Source organism: Berghia stephanieae, chromosome 1, assembly GCF_034508935.2.
Source record: "Berghia stephanieae isolate SIO BIC M18660-M18661 chromosome 1, UCSD_Bste_1.3, whole genome shotgun sequence".
Lineage (NCBI taxonomy): Eukaryota > Metazoa > Mollusca > Gastropoda > Nudibranchia > Aeolidiidae > Berghia > Berghia stephanieae.
The window spans coordinates 88,133,482-88,158,018 of NC_088360.1; the positions used below are offsets into that span (position 1 = coordinate 88,133,482).

The 24,537-nt window shown below is 34.0% G+C and overlaps 1 protein-coding gene across 3 annotated transcripts; it reads left to right on the plus strand.

Moving 5' to 3' along the window:
* The first annotated feature begins 2,124 nt into the window (after window positions 1-2,124).
* Window positions 2,125-24,034, plus strand: LOC144960756 (nucleolar and spindle-associated protein 1-like). 3 transcript variants are annotated; one of them, XM_078894053.1, is made up of 10 exons: window positions 2,125-2,350; window positions 6,850-6,945; window positions 8,415-8,466; window positions 9,222-9,455; window positions 10,395-10,505; window positions 11,736-11,843; window positions 13,310-13,461; window positions 14,185-14,506; window positions 17,094-17,379; window positions 20,211-24,034. In XM_078894053.1, exons 1-10 carry the CDS (start codon window positions 2,267-2,269, stop codon window positions 20,293-20,295), a joined length of 1,530 nt encoding a protein of 509 aa, XP_078750179.1. In that variant the 5' UTR covers window positions 2,125-2,266; the 3' UTR covers window positions 20,296-24,034. The 3 variants fall into 3 exon arrangements, with proteins under 3 accessions (XP_078750179.1, XP_078750183.1, XP_078750187.1); XM_078894061.1 differs by having other exon boundaries at window positions 2,265-2,389; XM_078894057.1 differs by lacking the exon at window positions 10,395-10,505 and having other exon boundaries at window positions 2,166-2,350.
* The last annotated feature ends 503 nt before the right edge of the window (window positions 24,035-24,537 follow it).

A 24,537-nucleotide genomic window follows, 5' to 3' on the forward strand; every position in this document is an offset into this window, starting at 1 on the left:
AGCCTGGGATCTGGAATCGGGAAGATTGCGCGCCTGAGTAAAGGTGGCTCTCCTGTAACAGGAGGATGTCTACGCTATGGGCGGCCAATAGCTTTGATAAAAGCTCATTTTTTGCCATACTCTGGCTCTCGACGTTCAGGGAAATATGTGCGTCAGTTCGCCATCCCCGCCGTCGCATTTTCGCAGGCCGCGAATCAATTGATGAGTGGGACGCTTGCTTTTTTCTCGAACGTGCCGACGACCCTGGCGACACGAACGCGGTATTATTTGGCTAGGCGGCAGACCGCTTCGCCATTGACGGGACTGATTGGGACTCGACATGAAGATAGTGTGGCGCCCGGGATAGGGCTGCTATTCGGGCACCGGGTTGGATCAAATTTAGTCACACACCGGGGCGAGCAGCTCATGTGGCTCGTTGGCTCGATACCCGGGGACGGGATTTACACCTTTGCCCTCCCGTGTGGCTCAAGCCCCCTCACCAACTGCAAGGTAAAGATCCACGAGGGGGATCATTCGGCGAAATAGAGTTCAAGTTTATTTTCCTGAGCGTTCGGAGAAATAAAGCCGGTCTTTTTTTGCAAACCCTATTATTTCCTCGTTACATAATATATGATAATAATCTGGCTCGTATCACTCGTATAGCTGTTTAAGAATATTTCCAGTCCCACTTGTATTTGACAATCGATGGTTGTCTGATTTATTCTGTTTTATAAATATTAATGTATGTATTTACAGATTTGTGTCTTATTACACCATTGAGCACTTAAACATAGCCACAGTATTTGTTCACTTTTGCGAAGAGCTTATCTTGTGGAAGACGAAGTTCTTAGCCGGTTTGGCCGTCTCTCTGTTCCTTAATGGTGTGTGCCGGGCTGATGCAATGGCGTCGGGATGGAATTCCTCTTCATATTCCAGCATATGAAGGGATTGAAATCATTAAAAAAAAAAAAATCGTACACCACTAAATGGAAAGTCCTTTCATGGGAATGTTATTTTTTGAAGAGCATCATTCATTTCAGGGTACGTGTTTTATAATGTTCAATCAAGCCTCTCCTCACCTAAGGTGCGTCTTTGTTTTGAATATAGTTTGTGGGATAGTAGTGGAAGTGCTCTAGATGCAACACTTAATTAATTTTCATTGTCCGGTGCTAGGCGAGCGTGGAAAGCACGAGTGGATTAGGGTTTTCTGGCACATAGGTGTGAAGTGTCATACTGGACAGGGGAGATAATTATTTTAACATACGACTACTGCCATCGCAAGGTATGGGAAGTACCATGTTGAATTTCCATAGTCACAGTTTGACGGAGAGAGCTGTTGATTAGTAGGACATTGACCTGTTCTTAATTGCTGGTCTGATAATACAAATTGTCTTGGTCTCGTTGTTCTGATGGACATTCTCTCAAATCAAAGCAAAATGTTATCTAACAATGATAACTCAATAAATAATTAAGCAAGATGAATAAACAAACAAATGAATAAGTAAATAAATAATTAACGGAATTAAGAAATGGATGATCAATATAAATAAACAAGTAAACAAAAATCAAAGCAAACCTGTGGTTTTTCCAGATATGAATTTTCTGAATGTCATCAACACAAGCATATTCATAAACATTGCTCTTTGCTATCACATATTATTTCTTTCGTTGATTGATAAACCATATAAATACGGCCCGTACACAATAGTCATCGCATCACACCGTGGTATGAATAGATTGGATCAAAACGCAAGATAACATTAAACAAACACAAAAAAAACAAAAAAACAAAAACAAAAAACAAAAACAAAAACAACAAAAAAAAAAAAACCCACAAACAAACAAACAGCAAACAAACAAAACAAAACTAAACTAAATATGAGAGCTTTACCCCTCTTGATCATTTAAGCCAACCGACATTGAGTAAAGGTGAATTATTCAGGATGTCCTATTTTCTCACAATTAACCGTCAAAAAGAATTTTAAAAACACAAATACACGTGCGAGTAAAAATCTATTTATCCTGTTTTGCATCTATAATGGTTGTAAATAAATACATGAAATTTGAACGAATTTTGCATGAATAATGAAAAGGATGAAAACGAGATAAATTGAGTACGAAGTACGAGGACGACAAAAAGAAACCAATCAAAATTTGTCAACATTGGAAACACACTTTTTAAACGGAAGAGTAGCTAGCGCGTTGCGAAGACAACGAATTTTAGATGGAAAATAAACTTCGAGTCTAAATTTAAATACTGACATTTAAAATATAAGACAATTTCAAAATGCCTGTTGAGGATTTACATTCGATGAAATATGTGGAGTTACAAAAGCTTGCAAAAAGTGCCGGGATTCGTGCGAATCAAAAGGTGAAGAATAATTCAATGGGATGAAATTGGAATGGAGAGGTCGAGGGTTCTATTATCATTATCATCATTATCATCCCCCTTAGTCCTAAGTTGAATGTTTAGAATCATAATACGACATATCAAGCAAACTTTTTTTGTCAGCTCACGTCGTAAATTGTATAATCCCCATCCCCACATCTCCGACATGATCATTCGTTCACATTACATCAATTGAAACCACATCATCATCACTGCTACCACTACCATAACCACTGCCACTACTTACTACTAGATACATCATCATTACTACCTCTACTACTTGCCTCTACTGTACTACTACAACCACCACCACAGCCAGATCATCATCATCACTACCACTACTACAGCCTCCTCCATATCATCATCACAGCTACCACTATTTTATAACCACCACCACTACCACTACCACCACATCATCATCACGACTACAAGTTACAACTACTAGTACTACAACCACTACCTGCACCACACCATCATCACTACTAGCACTGACCACAACCACCACCACCACATCATCATCACTAATACCACCACTACAACCACCTCCAATACCATTACTACAACCACCACCACATCTTTATCACCACTACAACCACCACCACCATAACTGCATTATCATCACTATTACCATTACTAGTACTATTACCATTTTTACAACCACCACCATTGCATCTTCATCACTACTAAAACCACTTCAACGATTACCATTACCACTTCTCATCATCACGACTAATACTACCACTACTATAACTACAACCACCAGCCCATCGTCAACATCACCACAACCACTGCCAGAACATCATCATCACTTCTAGAACTATAACCACCAGTAAACAACACCATCAGTCATCAGCACTAATAATTATTAATGATGTGTTTGTAATTTATCATTAAAAATTATATAATTTATATATATAATAATAATAATAATAATAATAATAATAATAATAATAATAATAATAAATGGCATTTATATAGGCTAGCGCTTTACCCTGTTGTCACAGGCTCTAAGTCTAAGCGCTTTACAGTGATATAAACAAAACATATTACAGTGAGACAAGTGTGAAGGAAAAGTGATACGAATTCAATTTAACAACAACAAGATATGAAAATAATATTGCAACAATATGACGTAAAAAGATAAAACTTTAAGCGAGATTTGAACGTTGTCAACGAATCTGAGCATTTCACGTGTGATGGGAGAGAGTTCCAAAAATGGGGGGGGGGGGGGGGGGGGGGGGGGGCGAAAATTGAAAAGATTGTTCACCTGTTTTACCCAATAGCTTAGGTTTGACAAGGATTGATTGGTCATTGCTTGACCTCAAGTTTCTATTGGGGACATATATGTTTAGAAGGTCTTTAATATAGGAAGGACTGTTCGTGCTCAGGGATTTGTAGACAACAGTACAAATCTTATAGGCAACTCTTTTTTCCACAGGAAGCCAATGTAACTCACGGAGAAGAAGAGTTGCTGACAGGTATTTTTTGTTATTGCATACAATGAGCCTGGCTGCGTTATTTTGAGCAACCTGAAGTTTGCTAATTTTGTCTTTAGCTAAATTCGCCCAAAGGGAGTTACAATAGTCTAATTTAGATAAAACAAGGGAATTAATTAAAAGGTCTGCTATATGCTTTGGTATTAAATTACGAATTTTGCTTCTTTTTTTCATTTCTATGTACATAGATTGTATGGTGTTATTCACGTGGCTTGTCATGGAAAGATCTTTATCAATGATGACGCCAAGGTTTTTTGCTTTATTTGAAAATTCTATTGTGCTATTTCGAGAGTAATAGGTGATTTATTTGCCTGTTTAAGGATACTCCGTCTTCCACACATTAAAATCTCAGTTTACTATCATTTAATTTTAACTTATTGTGGTACATCCAAGATTTAATCTCATTAAAACAGCTCGTAATTTGGTGTATTAAGAACTGTAAATTACTAAGGGGTGCTGAATCATATATTTGCGTATCATCTGCATAAAACTGATAACTCAGATTGAATCTGGATATCACACTAGAAAGGGGCTGCATATATACAGTAAAAAGGACAGGGCCAAGAACAGAGCCTTGTGGCACTCCAAAATTTAGTAAAACTTGTTCTGACTGAACACCATTAACCACGACAGTCTGCCATCGATTCTGTAAATATGATGTAAACCATTTAAGGGCAATTACTTTTATGCCGAACATATTTTCTAGTCTTCTAACAAAATGTCATGGTCAATGGTGTCAAAGGCAGCTGAAAGATCTAAAAGGCATAATACATTGATATTGTTAGCATCAGCATTACATAAGTCATTAAAGATTTTAAGAAACACCGTTTCAGTACTGTGTTGATGTTTGTAGGCTGACTGAAAGGGTTGTTCCAAACTGTTGTTCTTAAGATAAGATGTTAATTGTGTAAGAACTACCTTCTCCAAAAGTTTTGACATAAAAGGTAAATTTGATACAGGACGATAATTGTTTAATATATTGTGGTCCAGTGATGGTTTCTTCAGAAGTGGTTTGACGAGGGCACTTTTAAAGCACGATGGAACCTCGCCAGTCAGTATGGATGTATTTATGATTGATGTAATGGATGGTAATAATGTATCGATGGAGCTGGCCAAAAGCTGTGCTGGTGGGGGATCAGGGTCGCAGGATTTAATGGGGGCTTTTTTTATCAACTCGTTTATGAAACTAGGTGAAACTGGTTGGAACTTGTCTAAAGGGGTACCACAGAATGTATTTGTATCTATAAATGGTTCATGCCGATCTAGTTCTGAACGATTGTTATGGATTTTGTCTTTAAATAAAAAAGTTGACAAATGTGTTTGGCAAGTCTCTTTGATTGGTTGTAGATGGTAATGAAGTACATCTTTCACGTCCAAGTAGATCATTGCAGATGTTAAATAATTGTTTGCAAGATTTAGAAGTTTCGAATTTTGAAAGAAAATATGTGGTCTTTGCCTTTTTTATTGTTGTCTTCCAGGCACGAAATGCGTTCTTGTATAATTCACGATGAATCGTAAGGCCTGATGTTTTCAGCAGTCTTTCTGCTCTCCAACACTTCGTTTTAGCTTCTTTAACGTCCGACGTATACCTCGGAGCATACTTGCGGTTGGTGACGGTCCTTGTTTGGAATGGCGCATGTTTGTCAAGCGTTTCGATGAGACAACTATTCCACTTTTCTGGAGAAATCATTGAATTTTTAGTAAGTTTTGTTTCTAAATCGTCTCTGAAATTGTCCAAATGAATGCCTTTAATGTTTCTGGTTGATGTGGTGGTGGTTTCTTGGCATGGTTTTGAAACGTCAAGATTGAAAGAAATGAGGGAGTGGTCCGAAAAGGGGAGATAATCGACGATGGCGTTGGTTTTTTGGGACTCTGAGTTTTCTACAATTACCCAATCTAAAATATGACCAGCAGAGTGGGTTGGCGCTGTTACGATCTGGCACATGTTTTTCTCCGATAATGACTCATGCAATTTAACGATGTCTGTGACGTTGTCGAAGTGAAAATTAAAGTCGCCGAGTATAATTGAATGGCCAGGACGCGTGTGTTGCAAAGTTAATATCTCGTTGATTTCCTTCCTAACATCAGGTAATTTTATTTTGTTTTTCTTGTTTGCTGGCGGTCGGTAGATGCAGTTGAAGTTGTATCTTGTATTCTGGAGGTATAATCTAAGATCAATGGCCTCCTATATATATATATTATTGATAACAATTTCATTTGTTACTTTTATCATCATCATCATCATCAGTGTTACCACAACCACTACTGCTAGCATATCATAATTACATCAATCAATCCTGAAAACCACAATACTATTTTGACCTCTTTATCTGTTATACTATATATTATATTAATGGCAACAATGAAAACTGTTTTCATTGTTGTGAATCAGGAGTGTCATATATACTATTGCTTGCCTCCTCTCCTCCCCCTTCCCCCCCCCCCCCCCCCCCCCCCCCTCACCCATGAAATTTTGGGCGTGCTCTGCCCCTGTGGTCTTGGCTGAACCACTTTTCCCTTTGAAACCATGATTTTCAATTCCCATCTATATAAATCTTTCACTGCCTTTTGCCAGCTATTTATTCACATTTAAAATGCATTCCTCTGGACGCACTACAGTTCTACAATTATGAGGTCATTTTGGTTATTATTATATTCATATTTTCTTTTCCAAATGTACCTAAATTTCAGTATTTACGTACAGCTTCTATTGTACACAAAATATCTTCTTTGAAATAATTATTGTATGATGATGATTATATGCTTCAAATTTACCCGAAAGTACTGGTGAATTTACCAGATAGTATATGTCTTTTGGAATACATTTTTAATATTTAAAAAATATTTTTTTGATAGAATTCTATTTCATTCAACTTGAATTATATCATTGTGTGGTAATCCATTTGTTTCAGTTCACCACATGTAACAGCTTATTCTTATTTAAAATATATTGTTTTGGTTATTGTTTTTTTTTTCTTCTTATAGATTGATAAACTGATTAGAGCCCTGACAGAGCACTACAATAAAGACAATGACAATTCTGCAGCATATAGAGATGTAGAGAAAGATACAGATGACTCTGTAAGTTTATTTATAAACTGTACTATTTTTATCTACTGGGGAATTATATTTGTGTATATTATAGAAATTAAGAAAGCTGCCTGTAGCTTGTGTTGGATGTGAACTAGTTTATATTTAGTCATAAAATTCCTGAGATGGATGTGAAACATGTGCTTTCAAGATTGTAAACAATGGTAGTCAATTGTAGAGACTATACTATAACCTAATTCACGTCAAGAATAATCAAAAAGAAAGCCTATTTCATACACAAGATACACAAATCTGAACCACTGTTTTCTAATTTTTGAGGCTTAACTTATGCATGTTATGTTACAGTCAATCGATAATAATATAAATCCCATAAATCAGGACTGAGAACTTCTGCGTAAATGGTGGTTCATCTCTGCCTATCACCATCACAATTCTGCCTTTTTCACATTTTTCTATGAATAATAAAAGACTCACCAGAACCACTACTTCAACAATTTCCTCCTATTTTGTGACCAGTCATTCTCACCTCTGATAAATGCTGAAAAGTTAAGACCCAAAAATGAAGATTTTAAAGAAACAATGTATGCCATCAATTGTGTAGGGACTGTGACTGTGAATAAGATTTTTCAATAAAAATGTGCAAAATTTCGTTCCGTTTTAAAATTACTGATATCAATGTGGTTTCAATTAATCTATATGGTTTTCAGTTTTATTTTAGTTCATAAGTGATGAATATTGAATAGGTATGAGAGTTTGCTGCTGGATTACAGTCCTCTCTGAAAAGAAAAATGTAAAGAAATTCAAGTGTTTTGAATTTGTCATTTATTGCATACATGCCGAATCACGAATTTTTCGTAATTTTACAAATTTTAGACAAATTTCATGGCCAAATACGAAATTTTATGGAAAATTACGAATTTATAATTCTTAGTAATACTTAAATAATAATAAAAATAATAATAATAATAATAATGATAAGAAGAAGAACAACAACTACTACTACTACTACTACTACTACTACTACTACTACTACTACTACTACTACTACTACTACTACTACTACTACTACTACTACTACTACTACTACTACTACTACTACTACTACTACTACTACTACTACTACTACTACTACTACTACTACTACTACTACTACTACTAATACTACTACTACTACTATTACTACTACTACTACTATAATGATGATGATAATAATAATAATTATAATATTGTGGTTGTTCATACACAATTTCAGAAATTACGAATTTCCTTGTCAAATTACTAAAGATTGACATTAAAATTATTAAATTTGAAGTTTTCAATTTGGCAAGTCTGTTTATTGCAATGAATGAATTTCTTTACTGTCTAGTTGTGAAATGTTATCATAAGAGTAAGAGTCAACAATACTTTTACACGAACTTTGATTACTATCTTTAGATTTGATATTGATTCATGATTTACTTTACTTTTGTTTGCTTTCTTTTTTTCTTTTTTTGTTACAGGTATTAATGATGGTGGAATCTGAAAACAAGACAAACTCTTCAATAATTTTAGGTAGTTATTAATACAATGTAATTTTTTTTCATGTAATATTCAACACAAAAAGTTATTTTGTAATTTATTTAAGAATTATGGAATTGATCTTCAACAGTTTCTGTAATTTGACTAATGGCAAAAGATCCAGATCTAAAAGATTAGCAGGCATATCTTCTCTGTCAGATGGTCATTAAAAAAAAAAATACAATTTTTTAAATAAAGTGACATTTGAAAGAAAACTGACTTTCTTAACTTTAGAAAAATAAAACAGTTGGATAATTGGGACTATGAGCTTCAGGGTTGAATGCCTGACACAATGGGAGCGATCTACATTCAGATTTTTGTCCAACGGAGTCATCGAATCACATGATTTGTTGCTGTCCAATGATTGAATATTAATGAAAGTTGTAAGCAAAGCCAAAAGTCAAGCTGAAGAAGATTACTTATTGTGAAGTTGGAAATTTCGAAAACAGCACTTTTTAATTATGTAGGTCATTTTGAGCACATTTTTCAGTGTTACCAATGACTCGAACACATGGAAAAATTAAATAGATAATCCCCATTATGAATTGCTTCTTTGCACTTGCCACCTATTTAGCCAATATGCATGTCTTACATATGCTTTACTCACATTACCTTGATTGACTTTGGTATGAAACACTATGATTGATAGTTTTGGAATTTTTTGCACTCGTTCTGATGCCGAACGTACATTTTGTCATTTTAAATTTGAAATACCTTGAGCCATGAAGGTCTGTATATTTTTGTTTCAGGGAGGACACCAAATGTTGAAGAACAGACAGATTCCAATAAAAGTAAAAAGAGGAGAAGAACATTTGAGTTAGAGGAAGCAACTCTTAAAGGGGATAGTACACCTGTCATAGAAAATGATGAATTACGAGTAACAAGACTTCGAACATCAAGAAACACAACACCTCAAAGTGATATTCAACCAGTAAAACGGTTGCGGAGAGACACGTATAACAAACAATCTCCCATAAATAAAGGTATAATGATAAGTTGTATCCCTATGCTACAAATATTATAAATCTTTAAAAATTGTTGAGGTTGGTTGGCAAGTCTGTTTTATACAGTTCCCCCCCCCCCCCATTTTTGCTGCTTATGGTAGATTTGTATATAGGGATGCTCTACATAGAAAAGTCACATAAAATTTTACATATCATAGCCACGTTACTGGAACTCCATACTTAGTACAGATTGGCCGTTTGGTGGATACAATTTTCTTTTTTTTTCATTTAAACAAGGTTGCCAATTTCCCGTATATTTACGGAATTCAGTATATTTTCTAATCACCTGCTAAATGAAAAAAGTAAGTACATAGTGTCTTTTTACTGGAGTTAAGCACTCAGAGAGGGGTTGGTCTATTTTTTGCAAAAAAGTTCATATATGACGACCCTGTTTAAAGGGTAAAGGAGAGAAAAAAATCCAATTAAATAAACCCCAAAACAAATCCATGTTCGTTATTTACGCCCATACGTCACTTAGGATTAAATGTTACCCTGAATGTCAAATTGCTCTGGGAGTGAATTTTCTGAGAAGTTTTTATAGTGGCCTAAAAATACAACACAGGTGATAAACCCTCAAAAACTTCACCAAAATACAACTCAACAACCACCATTTATGTTTAACCTGATCATAGTATAGGTAAGTTATCTATTTCGAATCATTCTCCTTAATTTTGTAGTGTTAATAATTGATTTTAAGGGATTGAGGATTGAGATAACATTCTCTTATGATTGTTTAAGCGCACTAGCCGGATATTTGAATATGAGTCTACTTTGGTTTTCTGAAAAGTTGGCAGCTATGCAAATGGATGGAATTTGTTCATATTTGTATATTGATTTGTACCTGTAATGGTTTTTAAGCTACGTCATCAATCATCTTTTCACCAACTGACTGTGTTACTTCATGTAATCAAAATCCAGATGGTAGCCCAAGTACCAGAGCTATTCTTGATTCTGTAAGTGGTGACTGTTCTAGTGCTGAGAGAAAAGAAAAATTATTATCTGCAATTGACAAGAAAGTGCAACTGAAAAGTGAGTGCGATATCAAAGAAGCTTTTTTCTTTTTCTTTGTGAAAATGGGCTGCCAATTTTCTTTAAAATTACAGATCTCTGTAAAACTTTGGAGCTAATTAAAATAACCAATTATAAGCCCTGTCTTTTACACATCACCAACATCACTTTTTTTCCAAATGCTTTGCTCTCTTCCTTGGCCCATTCTAGCTGGATTGTTATTAAATGAGGTATTTACAAAGATTACATTGTGCCAATTTAATGGTTTTAGTATATCAATCTCAGAGATTGCCATTTGGTCCACATTAGTTTATTTTCCTGTGTCCTATTAAAATATTGTTTTATTGATGATATTCTCTCCAGCTTTTGTTGATAAGCATTATATTGGTACCTGAATGTAGAGGGCACATAATCTTTTGAACTGTCCCAAAAAAGACCAGAAAATAGTAGACCTGTCAACTTACCTGATTTAATCGGGGAAATTTCAGATTTGGTTTCCCTGTTCCCTAAAATATCATGGATTCTCCGGATAAGAGCTTCAAATTTTTATTTATTTTTTGTTGGTTCTTTTTTTAACGGGAATGTTAAAGCATTATTTTAAAATATATTTTGAACGGAAATGTTAGAACATCAACATATTGGAACATACATATTATACTCAACAAAAAAGTCCTGTAACTGTACTGTACGTATATATCTTATAATTGTTATGGTTAAATCATACATGATTTTTATTATATTTGCCCATTGAAATAATTCTTAGTGGTCACTGTTTGACCATTGATATGCTGGACTTTCCCTATTTGGCATTTTGAAAAGTTGGCAGGTCTGCAGTAGTATGATTTGAATAGAAATTTAATCTTAAGCTGCGTTTCATTTAATTCATGAATGACATAATTTCAATGAAAGTTGTGAACCTAGTCTTGTAAGCCCCAACTAGTTTGAGGAGGACTACTAAGGCCCATTTTTATTTTGACTTCGACTAAGCATTTAGTAAGTTTCTTTCCCACGAAATATTTGCTTGTTGACATTGGCAGGTTGGTATGCTCTTGCTTGTGGAAACAAAAAAGGGCTTTACGGACAGATTCATCATCGTTATTATTAAATTGCCATTGCTATCTTTTCTTTTTCACTTCTATTTTTTTATTTTGATTAAATTTAATTCCTCGTTAAAATAAGGATGGGAAGAAAGATCGGTTATCTGTGTTTGTATCAAAGTACATCTTTTATTATTATATTTTTTTCCCCCAGTGATCTCCAGTCCTTCCAATGCCACAAAAAGCCAACCCAGTCAGATTCCTCGATTTATGGCATTTCTCACAAATAAAAAAAAGGACTCTCAGAACCCAGCCACTCCAGGTAAATAGGTTAAGAAAAAAAATATTACTCATCTACTTTCAAAAATACAAATGTAAAGAGGAAATATATTTGATTATATGAATATATGAATGGGGAGTTTAACCAAGTGCTCTGTTGAATTTGAGACTTGTTTTGTCATGAATTAAAAAAAAAATTAAAGGCAAACTGCAATAGACTCACCTAACTCTATCTGTCTACTTCTGTATAGTTCACTCTCTTTAGAATTTATGATTGCATTCTGATTGCTGTTCTTTCTCTCTTTATTTATTATACTAGAGGGGAGATACTTGCAGATGTGGTCAGCATATATTTGGTCAGGATTTCTAAAGTTTAGAAATTTTAACAACATTTTCAAATGAGTTGTGTGTAAAATTCATTAGAAGAAAATAGAACAAAACTATGAGAGAGAAAATAAAGATTCAAGGAATGATATGCCAGTTATAGAATTTTCTCTACATAACTTCTGATTATTAATCGAGAAGCATGCAGTGAATTTGAACAATTGCAGTTTCATCAAACATTTATTTTTCTCCTTTTACTGACAACCCTCGCCAAAATGTCTTTTTTAAAGAGCATTAATAGTATTGCAGGAGGTTCATAAGCAGCTGTGCCATTGAGTCACTTATAGTCAATTCCTTCTGACCGTATGCAAGTCTTTACAGATTAAGCCTGTTTGGGAACAGAATCAAATGGAGCACAAATTATGATGGAAATAGTTGTTTGTATTTGATAGACATGCTGCGTTGGATGAAATTGGGCAGTCGTTGTAAACTATGGTGGAACAAATTTTGTGTGTCTTTGATCTTTATAGGATGTCCATGGAATAAGAGTGTAATGACAGTTCTATATAAGTTAGTGGTCTTTATATGGTCACTCATTCTCTTTACATCTGTTATCATGGCGATACACATGTCATGTTGAATGCTGTTTAAAATAAAAGAACAGAATGGAAGATCTTTATCGCTTTTGTTATATTTACTACAATTACTACATTACTTCAAATGTTTCAATAATTACTGCATGTTTTGTTGTCTTGATATATTGTTCCAATTATGATGGTATCTAAAGGAATGAGATAATTAAAATGCTGATTAATTGGATCAATTTCTGACATTACTGTTCTAATTGAGTGGCTTCAACTGCATCCTAAAAAAATATATAAAGGAATTTAATGGGCCAGTGGGTGTCCAAAATCCTGCAACCAACTCTCTGGTAATATGTAGTTACTCAGACAAGATCCATTTATTCAAAAAGAAAGAAAAAACAAATTAACAAAAAGTTGGTGACATTTAATTGATCATCTGTGTAGGGAGGACAGCTGTATGAGGCTTTCACTTCTGTGAATAAATGCTTCCTCAGCCCACTCTCACCCAGTTTAAAAAGATTTTCCTGGTGAGTCAATTGTAGTCTATTATACTGTGTCAATGTTATTGTAATTATTTATTTCATCATCTTTACTTTTTTAGGAAGCAAGAGCTGGGACAAGATTCATAAAAAAGAATTTGCAAAGTTTGATTCTATTGATGTTTACCTTGAAAAGAAACAATTACGCAAGGAGAATCTCTCTGCCAGTACAAAGAAACAGTTGACCAAACAGTCCCCTGCTGTTAAACCTTCTGTAAGATTATTTTCATTCGCTATTTCCAATTTTGCTTGATTCATAGTGTTTTTGTAAAATAATAAATATTTTAGTCTTGTAATTTAGTGTTATCCGCCTTGTAATGTAAATACATGTTCCGCTGTGTTGGAAGACAAAAGCATTATAACTCTTCTTGTCGGTATACCTAACTACAGATTCATGACACTCAGTCCATACACTCAAGTTGCCACCCTATACACACTTGCTTCTTCCTTGTAGATTTATTAAACTAGATGTCTTAAGTAAACAGCACACATATGAGGTGTTCCATCAAACGTTTGCAGTTAAAATGGTTTGGAAAAAACATTTATTCATTGCAAGTATATTAAAATGAATCTGATCGTTAGACCTGATAAAATTTCTAACAGGGTGTTTCTAAAATGCATTACATTGCATTAATTTTCGAAATTATTAGAAGGAGACCATCCCAAGACTCTCCTATGGATGCTGTGAACCATGGTCCAATTCATTTCACCGATGTTGATTTTATTAATTCATACTTTTAAAGGAAATGTTTATTGATATGTAGCTAGTTGTGACAAATTTTCACATCATCTGTTCATTGTCCAACCTTCATTTTTTCTTATTTATCATTAGGTTTTATATCAGTCATTATTATTATTTATTAATTTTTTGTTTGTTTGGTTCAATTATTATTGATCTTATACTAATAAATCATATTATTATTTTTCCTTTTTACAGTCAAAAGTCCCAAAACCAGCTACCAAAGTCCAAGAAACTTCAAAAATATTCAAACCCACAGTCATGTCGGCTAAGAATATCAACTTTGATTTCTCAAAATCAGTACCGGATTCAAACAAAACACCCAAGTCTAAAATTGTAAAACCAGTATCAAAGGATTCTTCAAAGATTTTCAAACCCACAGTCATATCAACAAAGAATATTAACTTTGATTTCTCCAAGTCGTTTGCTGATTCAAGCAAAACACCGAAAACAAAAGCCTTGACTACTCCATCTAGGAAACAGACCCAAGCTTCAACAAATGCGGCATCAGTGAAGAAAGGTAACTTCTTGCCATAAAATGCTTCCTCTTGTCTTTATGATTTTCTCTTTTATTTCTCAAAGTATCTTGACTTAACCAACTCCTCTTAATTCATAGTGAGGCAAAGATCTGGAAAAGAACTTGCCCCGATTCATATTTTGGTATCTTGCTTAATCATGGGTCTCAAATTTCTGATATTTAACGGATTTCCACAATATCAAGTCTTATATTTACCTCTGCTTCTTCAAATTTCAAAAATATTTGTAAATACAGTGGAATCCTGATCAAGCCAATATTGCCAGACCAGGAATATTGACTGACTTTTTAAGCTTTTTAAACTTTTGATTTTATTCATGATCAATGGAACACACTAAAAAAAAAAAGAAAAGAAAATTTGGGGACCAACAAAAGTTGGCTTTATACAATTTCCAAAATAGTGTTAACAGGTAGCTTCTATTGATTTGATTTTTGTCTTGTTGTAAGAGCCTTATATCCAAATTAGTTATTTCTTATATATAATCTTTCCTCTTTTACAGTGGCAATTTAATGTGTGTGTAGATATTTAATTATTTTTTTTACCAGAATTGTCATTAAAAAATGTGAATATTGCTCCAATTTATTTCTGATACAATGTGTGTTCCATACTTGCCTACTATTATGGATCATCCGTTGATTGTTACGGAAATTTGATGACAATTACTTAAATAAATGGAGGAAATATTACAGATTTTGATTTTACTGCAATTTTGTTGCAGTGTTACAGAAAATAATTTTTTGTTTCTTAAGTAATTGCAATTTTAAGGAGAAAAAAAAAATTCTCTTAATATCTTCATTAAAGTTATAAATGCTTCAGTTCAGTTCCCCACCTATTGTTATGCATTGAAGTTTTTATCTCACATTTTGTTATGGTTTAGTTTGGTATCACTGAAATGTTTTCATTTTTACTGATTTTATTTATTTATTATTTATTTAAACCCTAAATAAAATCGTCTCTTTAAGGACAGTGCTGCCAACCCTACGAAAAAGTGCTCATTCTTACACATTTTCATTCATTGTACGCTTTCTTCTGAAGATCTTACGCAATGTTCAATTTCTATAGTTTAAACAGTTTTAAATCATACAAACTCTTTTAGTTTAATTAAACACCTTGATTTGGTATATGACCCCGAAGTCGTGTTGGGAGCTCAATAAAATATTATTATCTGGCTGGATCATATCTGATTTATACATTGATTCTGGAAGTCGATATTATTTGTATCGCCCGTGAAGAGAAATTTTAATCATTAATTTAAATATTGATTATAAATTTGCTTGAGTTAGAGCTGGTTATGGTTTTCAGGATTGTACACATTTTTCAAAATGTTACCCTTTTTGACTCTCCATTGTACACATTTATATGGATAAGGGTTGGCAGCACTGCAATGATCTAGAGAAATCTACTATAGTTTTTAAGTTAAAAGACCTACAAAGTTGTAGAATATTCTACCACAGCGTAGTATAGTTTCATCATTGTACATAAAAGGCATTAGGAGTCCCAAGTGATCTTCAGTCTTGAGTTACTGGCTATCAGTGTTTCGCTATTCAGTGAGTGTTTACCTTTATTAAGTGATTTTCTGGATTGTGAACTGTTGTTATTTAATCAACATTGAGATCTACGAACTGCTGGTCTTAATATAACTGTTTTTTTTTTTTTTTTCCTTTTTGGACTTCCTTACACTGATCTAGTCTGTTCAAAAGTGTATGGACAGAGATCAGATAGACTAAAAGTAAGGTAATCTGCTCCTCTATACCTTGAAAGACATTACAGTTAGTCTATAAACCAGTAGACACAGCAATAACTGCTTGTAGGCTTGAATGGCCAAAAGAAAAATCTCAACTGAAACTGTAGACCTGTAAATTATCAGTCAATTCGTTAAATTCAAATATTTTAAAAAAGGAAAGAAAGAATTCTTGAGCCGTAGTCGAATGACCGTAAAGTAATTAGGAATGCTCCACAGTGATACGCATAGCTGATGGGTCGTTTATATTTACAATAGATATATTGCCAAGGCTAAGCGACACTTTTTAAAATTGCCGTGTCTGAACACATCCCAGTGTATTTTCACACAGCCTTCGTGAAAGTATTTTTTCATTTTCCAAACCTGTCGTGATCCCAATGGTAGCCAATTTTAACTGAGCCGTTGAGCGATAAATTTCACTGTTTCGTCTAAGCCAAAATTGACCACATTTACCCGGAGGGAAGTAAAAGTATGGAAAAAGTAAAATGTGAAAGCCGGAAGTGCAATATGTAGACACCTTCAAATCGAAAGTTAGGGATTGCTACAGCTCATCTCGATTGCCTCACATTGTAAACAAACAGTTTCTTCACTGATTGGGTACCTAATTATAGGGAACGATGGTAAGCAGCCTAATTAATTCCTGCGCAAATTAGTTTTCTGATATTGTTTTGCTCAAGCAAGCTTGCTGTTTACTATTCATTTCGATTCTTTGGATTTCTCCAATAGGTCGAATTACAAAGAGTTTCAGTTAATTTTTATAGAGCTCATTTACAGGTCTTTGGAGTGTTAATTTGACTGTAATTGACTTTTCTTTTTCTTTTTTTCCCTAGCTACTCATACAACCCCATTTAAATTTACTGGCAATTCAAGCACACTTAACACAACCACGACATTGAATACAAGTGTTACATCTGCAAAGAAACAGACATTTGATCTCAAAGCCAGTTTGGCAAAACCTTTGACATGGAAACCTCATACTGGGAAGCTCCAGCCTGTTGACTTTAATGCCAAACAAACTGCTCCTGTCTCCAGACCAGTAGCTAAAGTGAACTCCCATAGAGTGAGAAAAGTGTTGAGTCGGGATTCTGCCAACAAAATAAGACCAGTTCAGGCAAAGTATGAATTTGTTTACTCTCTCATATGTTAATTATTTGTCTCATCATTCTCTTAATTTGACTCTTTTATCTTATATTGCACTCCCTGAAATACAAAAGGCTTGCTGTATTGTGTGTACAGTCTGAGATCTTTTTATGGATATGTTGTATTGAACATATTTGTGGTTTTATCATCATATTCAATTAACCAATCAGTTTGAATGAGTCTTGATTCAAAGAAATTTCATTTCATTTTAAGGTGACCTTGCACTGTAATGGTAATCTGATAGTATATGAGATAAGTAAAGAAAAGGACTTTCTCACTGTTTTAAATATTTATAAAATTCATCTTTTTTAAATTCACACCTTTGTATCAAAAGTTTTGATTTATTAATAATTAAACATGATATATGTACATTATAGAAATTTCAATACATGCCTAAAATGCATATTTTGATTGTCGACATTAATTTTCTAATTTATGGGAAGAACATATCTCCTCCAGATCTTCCACAAAATGCGTTTTTGATTTTTATTCTTGGAATCAATTTTGCATTCCCACCCTTGTTTGGTGCAAGATATTCATAGTTGCCTGGGGTGTTTTCACTTTTTTCAATGTAAAACCGCTTTTCTTTTTCAAAACGATTCTTATTGGAATCTAATTAGAAAAAAAATTTCTATAGTTTTCTTGTCATTGTGTTGTTGTATTGGGAAATAAAAACAGTAGATCAGACTGAAAACAGACATGCTTATAACGAATTGATGAATTCATGGCTGCGTCTTGTTGTTTTCTCAATTGATCTCAGTCCTTTTGGGTGTGAAGCAAGTGCTCTACCGAGCTATCTGGGACCCACAAAGTAGATAGTACGACTGTTTTAAAAAGTTTATTTTTAAGAGGTCCATTAATAATGATGTCAACTTTATTGGATTGAATTATAATTGTCCGATTTTTCTTGTAATATAACTAATATAACTACAGTGCATCACAAAAGTTTCGAACAAGTTGGGACTAGGCCTATTTATTCGAGATTTTATATTTTACAAAGAATATGAAGAGTGTGTGTGTGTGTGTGTGTGGGGGGGGGGGGGGTGGTTTTGGTAAGGTCTCATTATAATGAGATGCAGCGTTTAGTGTGTCTTGTTTCATTAAGTACAGATAGTCTCCTTTCGATGTCATAATAAGTAGACAAATACTGCACATCACATTGTTGATTACAGACTCAGCACTTGCCATCTTTATCTACAAATCCGGTACCTAATCACTTGCACTCCTCACTTATCTCTCTTGCACCTCTCTTCCCCATCTCTATCACTTTTTAAGATTTTAATAAATAACAGTAGCAGCCTATGTCATCACTGCCTTGCTAGCCTCCCACAGGTACACATTAGATATGGTGAAGCGTCGCATGTATAAGACACTGGTCAAATATACTTCGCACACACATACACTCATACTCCCTCCACTCACATGTACATACACACCTCAGGCCTGTAAATCTTCCGACAATTGTCGGAATTCCGACAGTACGATTTTGCTCTATAAATTCTGACATTAAAAAAAAAAAATTATATTAAAAAACAAAATATATTCGTAGCGTCGAAACGTTTTATTTTGTGCCTCGACGAGTCTATTTAAAAAGAAAACAAAAAAACATTGTACTTATCTCGTCAAAGACAAAACAAACCAGACAGCATTCCATCTTGTCAATAATTATCACCACCTCTACACTCCCCGGACGTGTACGTATTCACTGCCTACTGTCTGCCCACAGACTGTGTCTCTGCCCGCACATAGCTAGCTAGTGTCGGTCGCTCGTGTTTGCGAGTCGTCGATCACACACAACGTAGTCAGTAATCAACTAACACACATAGTGTGTTGGGGACCGGGTTTCTTTCTATTTTGCTACCGACACACACACACGTACACGTCGTCCATTCTTCTTTTTTTCAGTTCAGTTCATTATCTCTATCCGGTTGAAAGTAAACCTGAATGAAAAGGTGAATGAATTGCTTATATCGGAAGTTTTCGCTCCTTTGGCCTACGACTGATTTTCTTTTCCTCTATTCTCGCACGACCATAGTTTTTCAGTTATTTATTAATTCAATTATTCTTCCTATTCAATATGCCTGAAGTATTTTTAGATCGCAGTTGCGATAATTATGACATGGTTTGACTAATCAATTGATGTGTCATATCTGGGTTGTGTTGTTAATCCACTTTTTTGGTTTGGTTGCTCTATTTTCGCATCCTCGAAAAGTTGACAATTTTTTCACCAGCCATTTACAGGCCTGACACCTATACACACAAGCTTCACACACGCACATGAAAACACATTAACTAACACAGTTAATACCAGTGGAGGGTGAGGGAAGCTTTCCTTTCCATACAATAGAAACATAGGCAAAAGAATTTTATCAAAGAATGCGAAGGTGAAGGTCCAATTTGTTCAAGATTTCCTTGTTTGCCTCCAATAGAGTTCAAGATTTTGTGTTTCCGTTACTATGAAAATAGAGATTAAAACGAGGAATTGAGGTGTATTCGAAATTTCCGTGATTTCGAGATTGTCATGCTGCACTGTATCTTTGTTTTCTGCATGGACCTACTTGTTATATCCATGCTGTACCATAGATTATTTTTATGAGTTAGTGCAATACTGTTTTTTTTTTTTTTCAATTAGAGAGGTAAGTAATTTTGATATGTATTCACAAAAGTATAAAGTTGAATATTCTCCTAGTGGAATGAGATAATTAATTTTAATGTAAAGTGCATAGAGCATGACTTAGTGGTTATGTGTTGTATAGAAATGCTATTTAATATTTCATTATTTTCATAATTTTTCCTTTCCCCCTCAGAAATGTTCGCAGAGCAGCTCAACTTGACAGACGAAGCAATCAAAAATATGTGGACATGATGAAAAGAAGAGGCCTTATGGCATGAATAATTGTTTTATTTCTTTTGTGCCCCATTTTAATACCATTTCATGCCCAATAAATGTACTCTTAATGTAGAAAAAACAAAATGCATAAGTTGGTGGCTGAATTTGTAGGAATTAAAAATGACTTTTATAATCGGACACAGCATCACCAAATTCTCATGAAAAGAATTTTCTGTTTCGGTTCTAGATTTTTTGTGTGTTGAAAATAATCAATTCTTATTGTCTCTTTTGCTCCCTTTTGGTGTCTTTTTGTCCTTGTCCTTGTTCTGGACTATTTGATCTTAACTTGACCTTGCCTGATAGTCTTATCAGATGTATGTTTAAGGGGGTATTAAAAACAATATTCTCGTAAAAAATTTTCATGCTTCACAATACTATTTATTAATGTATTATAAGCGTTTGGGTGCGTACGTTTTTGGTATAGATCCTTGTGCTGCATCTGGGTTTGACAATTAGAGTAGTCTCAGGCTAGAAACACAATTTCACTTGGGATAAACTTCTGTTGTCTCACTGTTTTCTGGGTGCATATGAATGCAAGTAAACATTTAACATAACTATTCTTTTGACTATCTGATCATCTTTTTGTTTCCTTATGCTTATGACTTATAAGTATTGCAAACAAAAATTTCAAGATTAAATGCTGATATTTTTTGAATTGATTAAACCAACCAACCAATTGATGATAGAACAGTTTGATACCTAATTCAAACATCTGTTTGCCTGCCTTTGACAGCATTTGCATGACATGGAAGTATGAAAGATTTTTGGGTGAAAAATATGGGTGCATATTTATTTGGAATGATATGGTACATCTTTTTTTTTTTTTCAATTTGTGATGCATCAAGAACTGAAATTGATTTTATCATGAAACACAATATTCTATAAGTTGATAATTGTCACCATTGATGATCCATAATAATAATATAATGTATTTGACTTTGACATTTAACAATGTTGCCAATTTTCCGTATATTTACGAAGTTCAGTATGTTATGAATCCTCAGAATATTTTCCAATCACCTGCCAAACGGAAAAAAAGAAAGTACATAATGTCTTTTTACTGAGTCCAATGCTCAGAGAGGGTTCAGTTAATTAATGTGTTTGCGTAAAAGTTCAGTAAAATTTTCCCCCCTGAATTGGCAACCCTGATTTAAATAATATTTGTAATGCTTGTAGAAACTAAATTGTTTTAATTTCTTTCTTCTTTTTCTTCTTACAGTCCCATAGAAATAAAATATAAACCTTGTTTTAGCAAACAGCAATACTCATGAACTTTATGCAAAACAAGGTCATGAGAAATTTAAAAAAGCTGAATTGTTATTTTGTTTTAAATCCTCTAGCATTGATGTGTAATGACAGAATACATGTATGGTGGTCTGGGGAAACAACAGGATTGGAACAAGACTTTTTTTTGGTTGAGATAAAGGGTATTTAATCCCATTTACTCACTTATGTTATTCCATGATGCCACAAATATTATTTATACATTTCAATTTTAAAAAAAACAAAAACAATGAATGAAAATGTTTTAAAAGTGAAAAACTAATTCTATTTAGCTCAATTTCAGGAACAGTGACAGTCAGGAAAAGTTAAATTCTCTTTCACTCTTCCATCCCCCCTGACCACTACACATGCTTGATCCTCATGTTAAAAATTGTACAATATTAGTGTGATTTAGAGGGTGACAATTGTATTTACAGTAAAAAAAAATATGACTTAGATTAAGGTAATTATTTTTATGAAAAAAATTATGATCGTTTAAATTTAAACAGTAAATTTGCTTTTCAACATTTTGTTTATCCTGGCATTACACAAGATTAAGTGGTTGGGTCACAGATGTATGTTTTTACATGGCATGAAGTTGTGGTTAAATAAGATTATAAAAAGAACAACCGCCACTAATATTTTATCCTCTGAAATACTATGCCATATGTAAATTTGATGACCACTCTTCTTTCACTCTTTCCTTACTATTTCTATCTCTCTCGCTCTTTGTATCCCTCATTTGTAGTCATGGCAGCCGGCTGGAAGCTTCCCTGTGGCTTGGCAGACGTACATAAATTATCCCTCCACTTACTGTGTCTCTTCTATCCATATTTATCTGTAATCTCTTTTCATACTTTAACTTCTTGTCCTGGACTGATCTAGTTTTTTGTTTTTTTCCCATGTCTCTAGCTTGAATTCTTGGGTAAAGAGGGATGCAATCAAGTTATCCCATTCACCCCCCCCCTTCTCTGTTGGAAAATGATAACTGTTTTTTCTCTCTTGTACATACTTTCTATGTTTAAATTGAATTGTTATCAAATATTCGAGTGAACCTCTCTTTATGTGAGTGAATGTCTCTTTTTATGGGGTAGGAGTGAGAGAGGTTGAATTTTAAAAGGTTAGAAACAATCTTATAGATTCTAATTGTATTTCTTTGTTTGAACTGGTTCCCTTGTCTGAGATTTTTTCTTGCCACAAATAAATCGTACTCTAGATCTAATCCTAATAACTCATCCCTTCCCCCACTCACCCAACCAAACTAAAAAAAACAAGAAAATAAAAACAAACAAATAAAAAAGGATTCCATATAAATAGCACTTATATTAGTAAACTGGATACCACGCTGAAGGAGCTTGGTAATTTTTTTTTTGAAAGCAACTGTCCCTGTCTATGATAGGATGAGGAAAATTTACTAAAAGTCTTTCCTAGTTACACAGCATAAGATACTCCATAGCCAGTTGGAACCCATCGACCTAATTAGATTGCTTTGTAAATTCAAGGCCTTACTACAGCGACACACTAAACCGAAGCACATTTGTAATTAGATACTAAGTCGCCTTCAGCAGTGAGTGTTTGAGAAAATAAATACAGTGGAGTCTGCAAAGAATCAACACTCTTTAAGTCAACTTTGCTTAAAGGCAACACCTCTTGTTGGTTTCAAATTTTCTGTTCTCTATTTCAGTGTCTTCTATTGTTAAAAAATGAAATCAAATTTGCTCAAAGTCAACCAATCTTTCTGGTCCAGCGGGCTTGGCTTTTTCAGGATTCCAATGTAATTTTCAAAACTTCGCTGTTCTTGAAATGTATATAAAATAAGTGATAGTAATGATACTATCCAAATGCATTGTATTTGAACATTTATCAATTGAAATGGTCCAACACAAAGTGTATTGTACTGCTTTTTTTCTTCATCAATCTCTTTTCATTTGATTTATAATAACATATCATTACTAATTTTGATATGTGGCTATTCGAGGTTTATGGATCACGAAATAATAGTAATAATGATGATAATGATAATAATCTAATAATAATAGTGATGAAGATGGTGATGATGGTACTCCTATTATTATTATTATTATTATTATTATTATTTTTCTGTCTTTAATTTATTATTGTCGTTATCATTATTATTATACAGTGAAAAAAGTTTCATTTATACCATTTTTGTGTGTGGTTACTTCCCTTTGATTATCACAAAAATAGTTGGGGTCTAGCATCTAGAATGAAAGTGTTTGTGGGGATTTGATTAAATGACCTACTACTACTATCGATTACTGTTTTAGCAGTGTATATATGTTTATGACACACAATAGGGTGACTATGTAATTGTTAGGTCTCAGTATAGTAGGAGGTTAAAGCCTTACATTGCATTTTGATATTCGTAATCAGGTAAAGAAAATTAGTCTGTAAATAAATTTTAAAATAAAATCTTTATCTGTATTTATGAATAATAAACTCTTTCTTTACCAACTATCACTGTTATTATTACATGTACTTATTTTGACATTGGTGAGCCATTGACGCGATTCAATCGCTTTCTGGCTCGGGTCTTTTGACCTCTCATGATAGGAAGAGGGGTCACTGTTGCTGTTTCTTCCACCCCTTTTATTTCCTTTTCCAAGTTGCTTTCTCTGTCTTTGTCGTGGAATGAGATTACTTGGTTTTGTCCTGGCCCTGGCTGAGAAACCGTCAGATGTGTACGGTATTAGTTTTGGGAGATTTTGAGTGTACACCTTAATGGGATCCTGTGCTTGTGTCCTGATGGGACATGCATGTGATCTCAAAAGGAGTACATCAATGGTTTGCCCTTGAAATCTACTTCTGTTCCCCGTAGTTATCTCGGTTTCTATTGTGTAAAATGGACAATATCAATTGCTTGATAACCTTGAGATAAAATGCTTATCTATTGCAAAGTACTTTCTGACAGGGCTAACAAACCCAGCTACCCAGTCTGCTGGGTGGACAGGAGGGTCAGA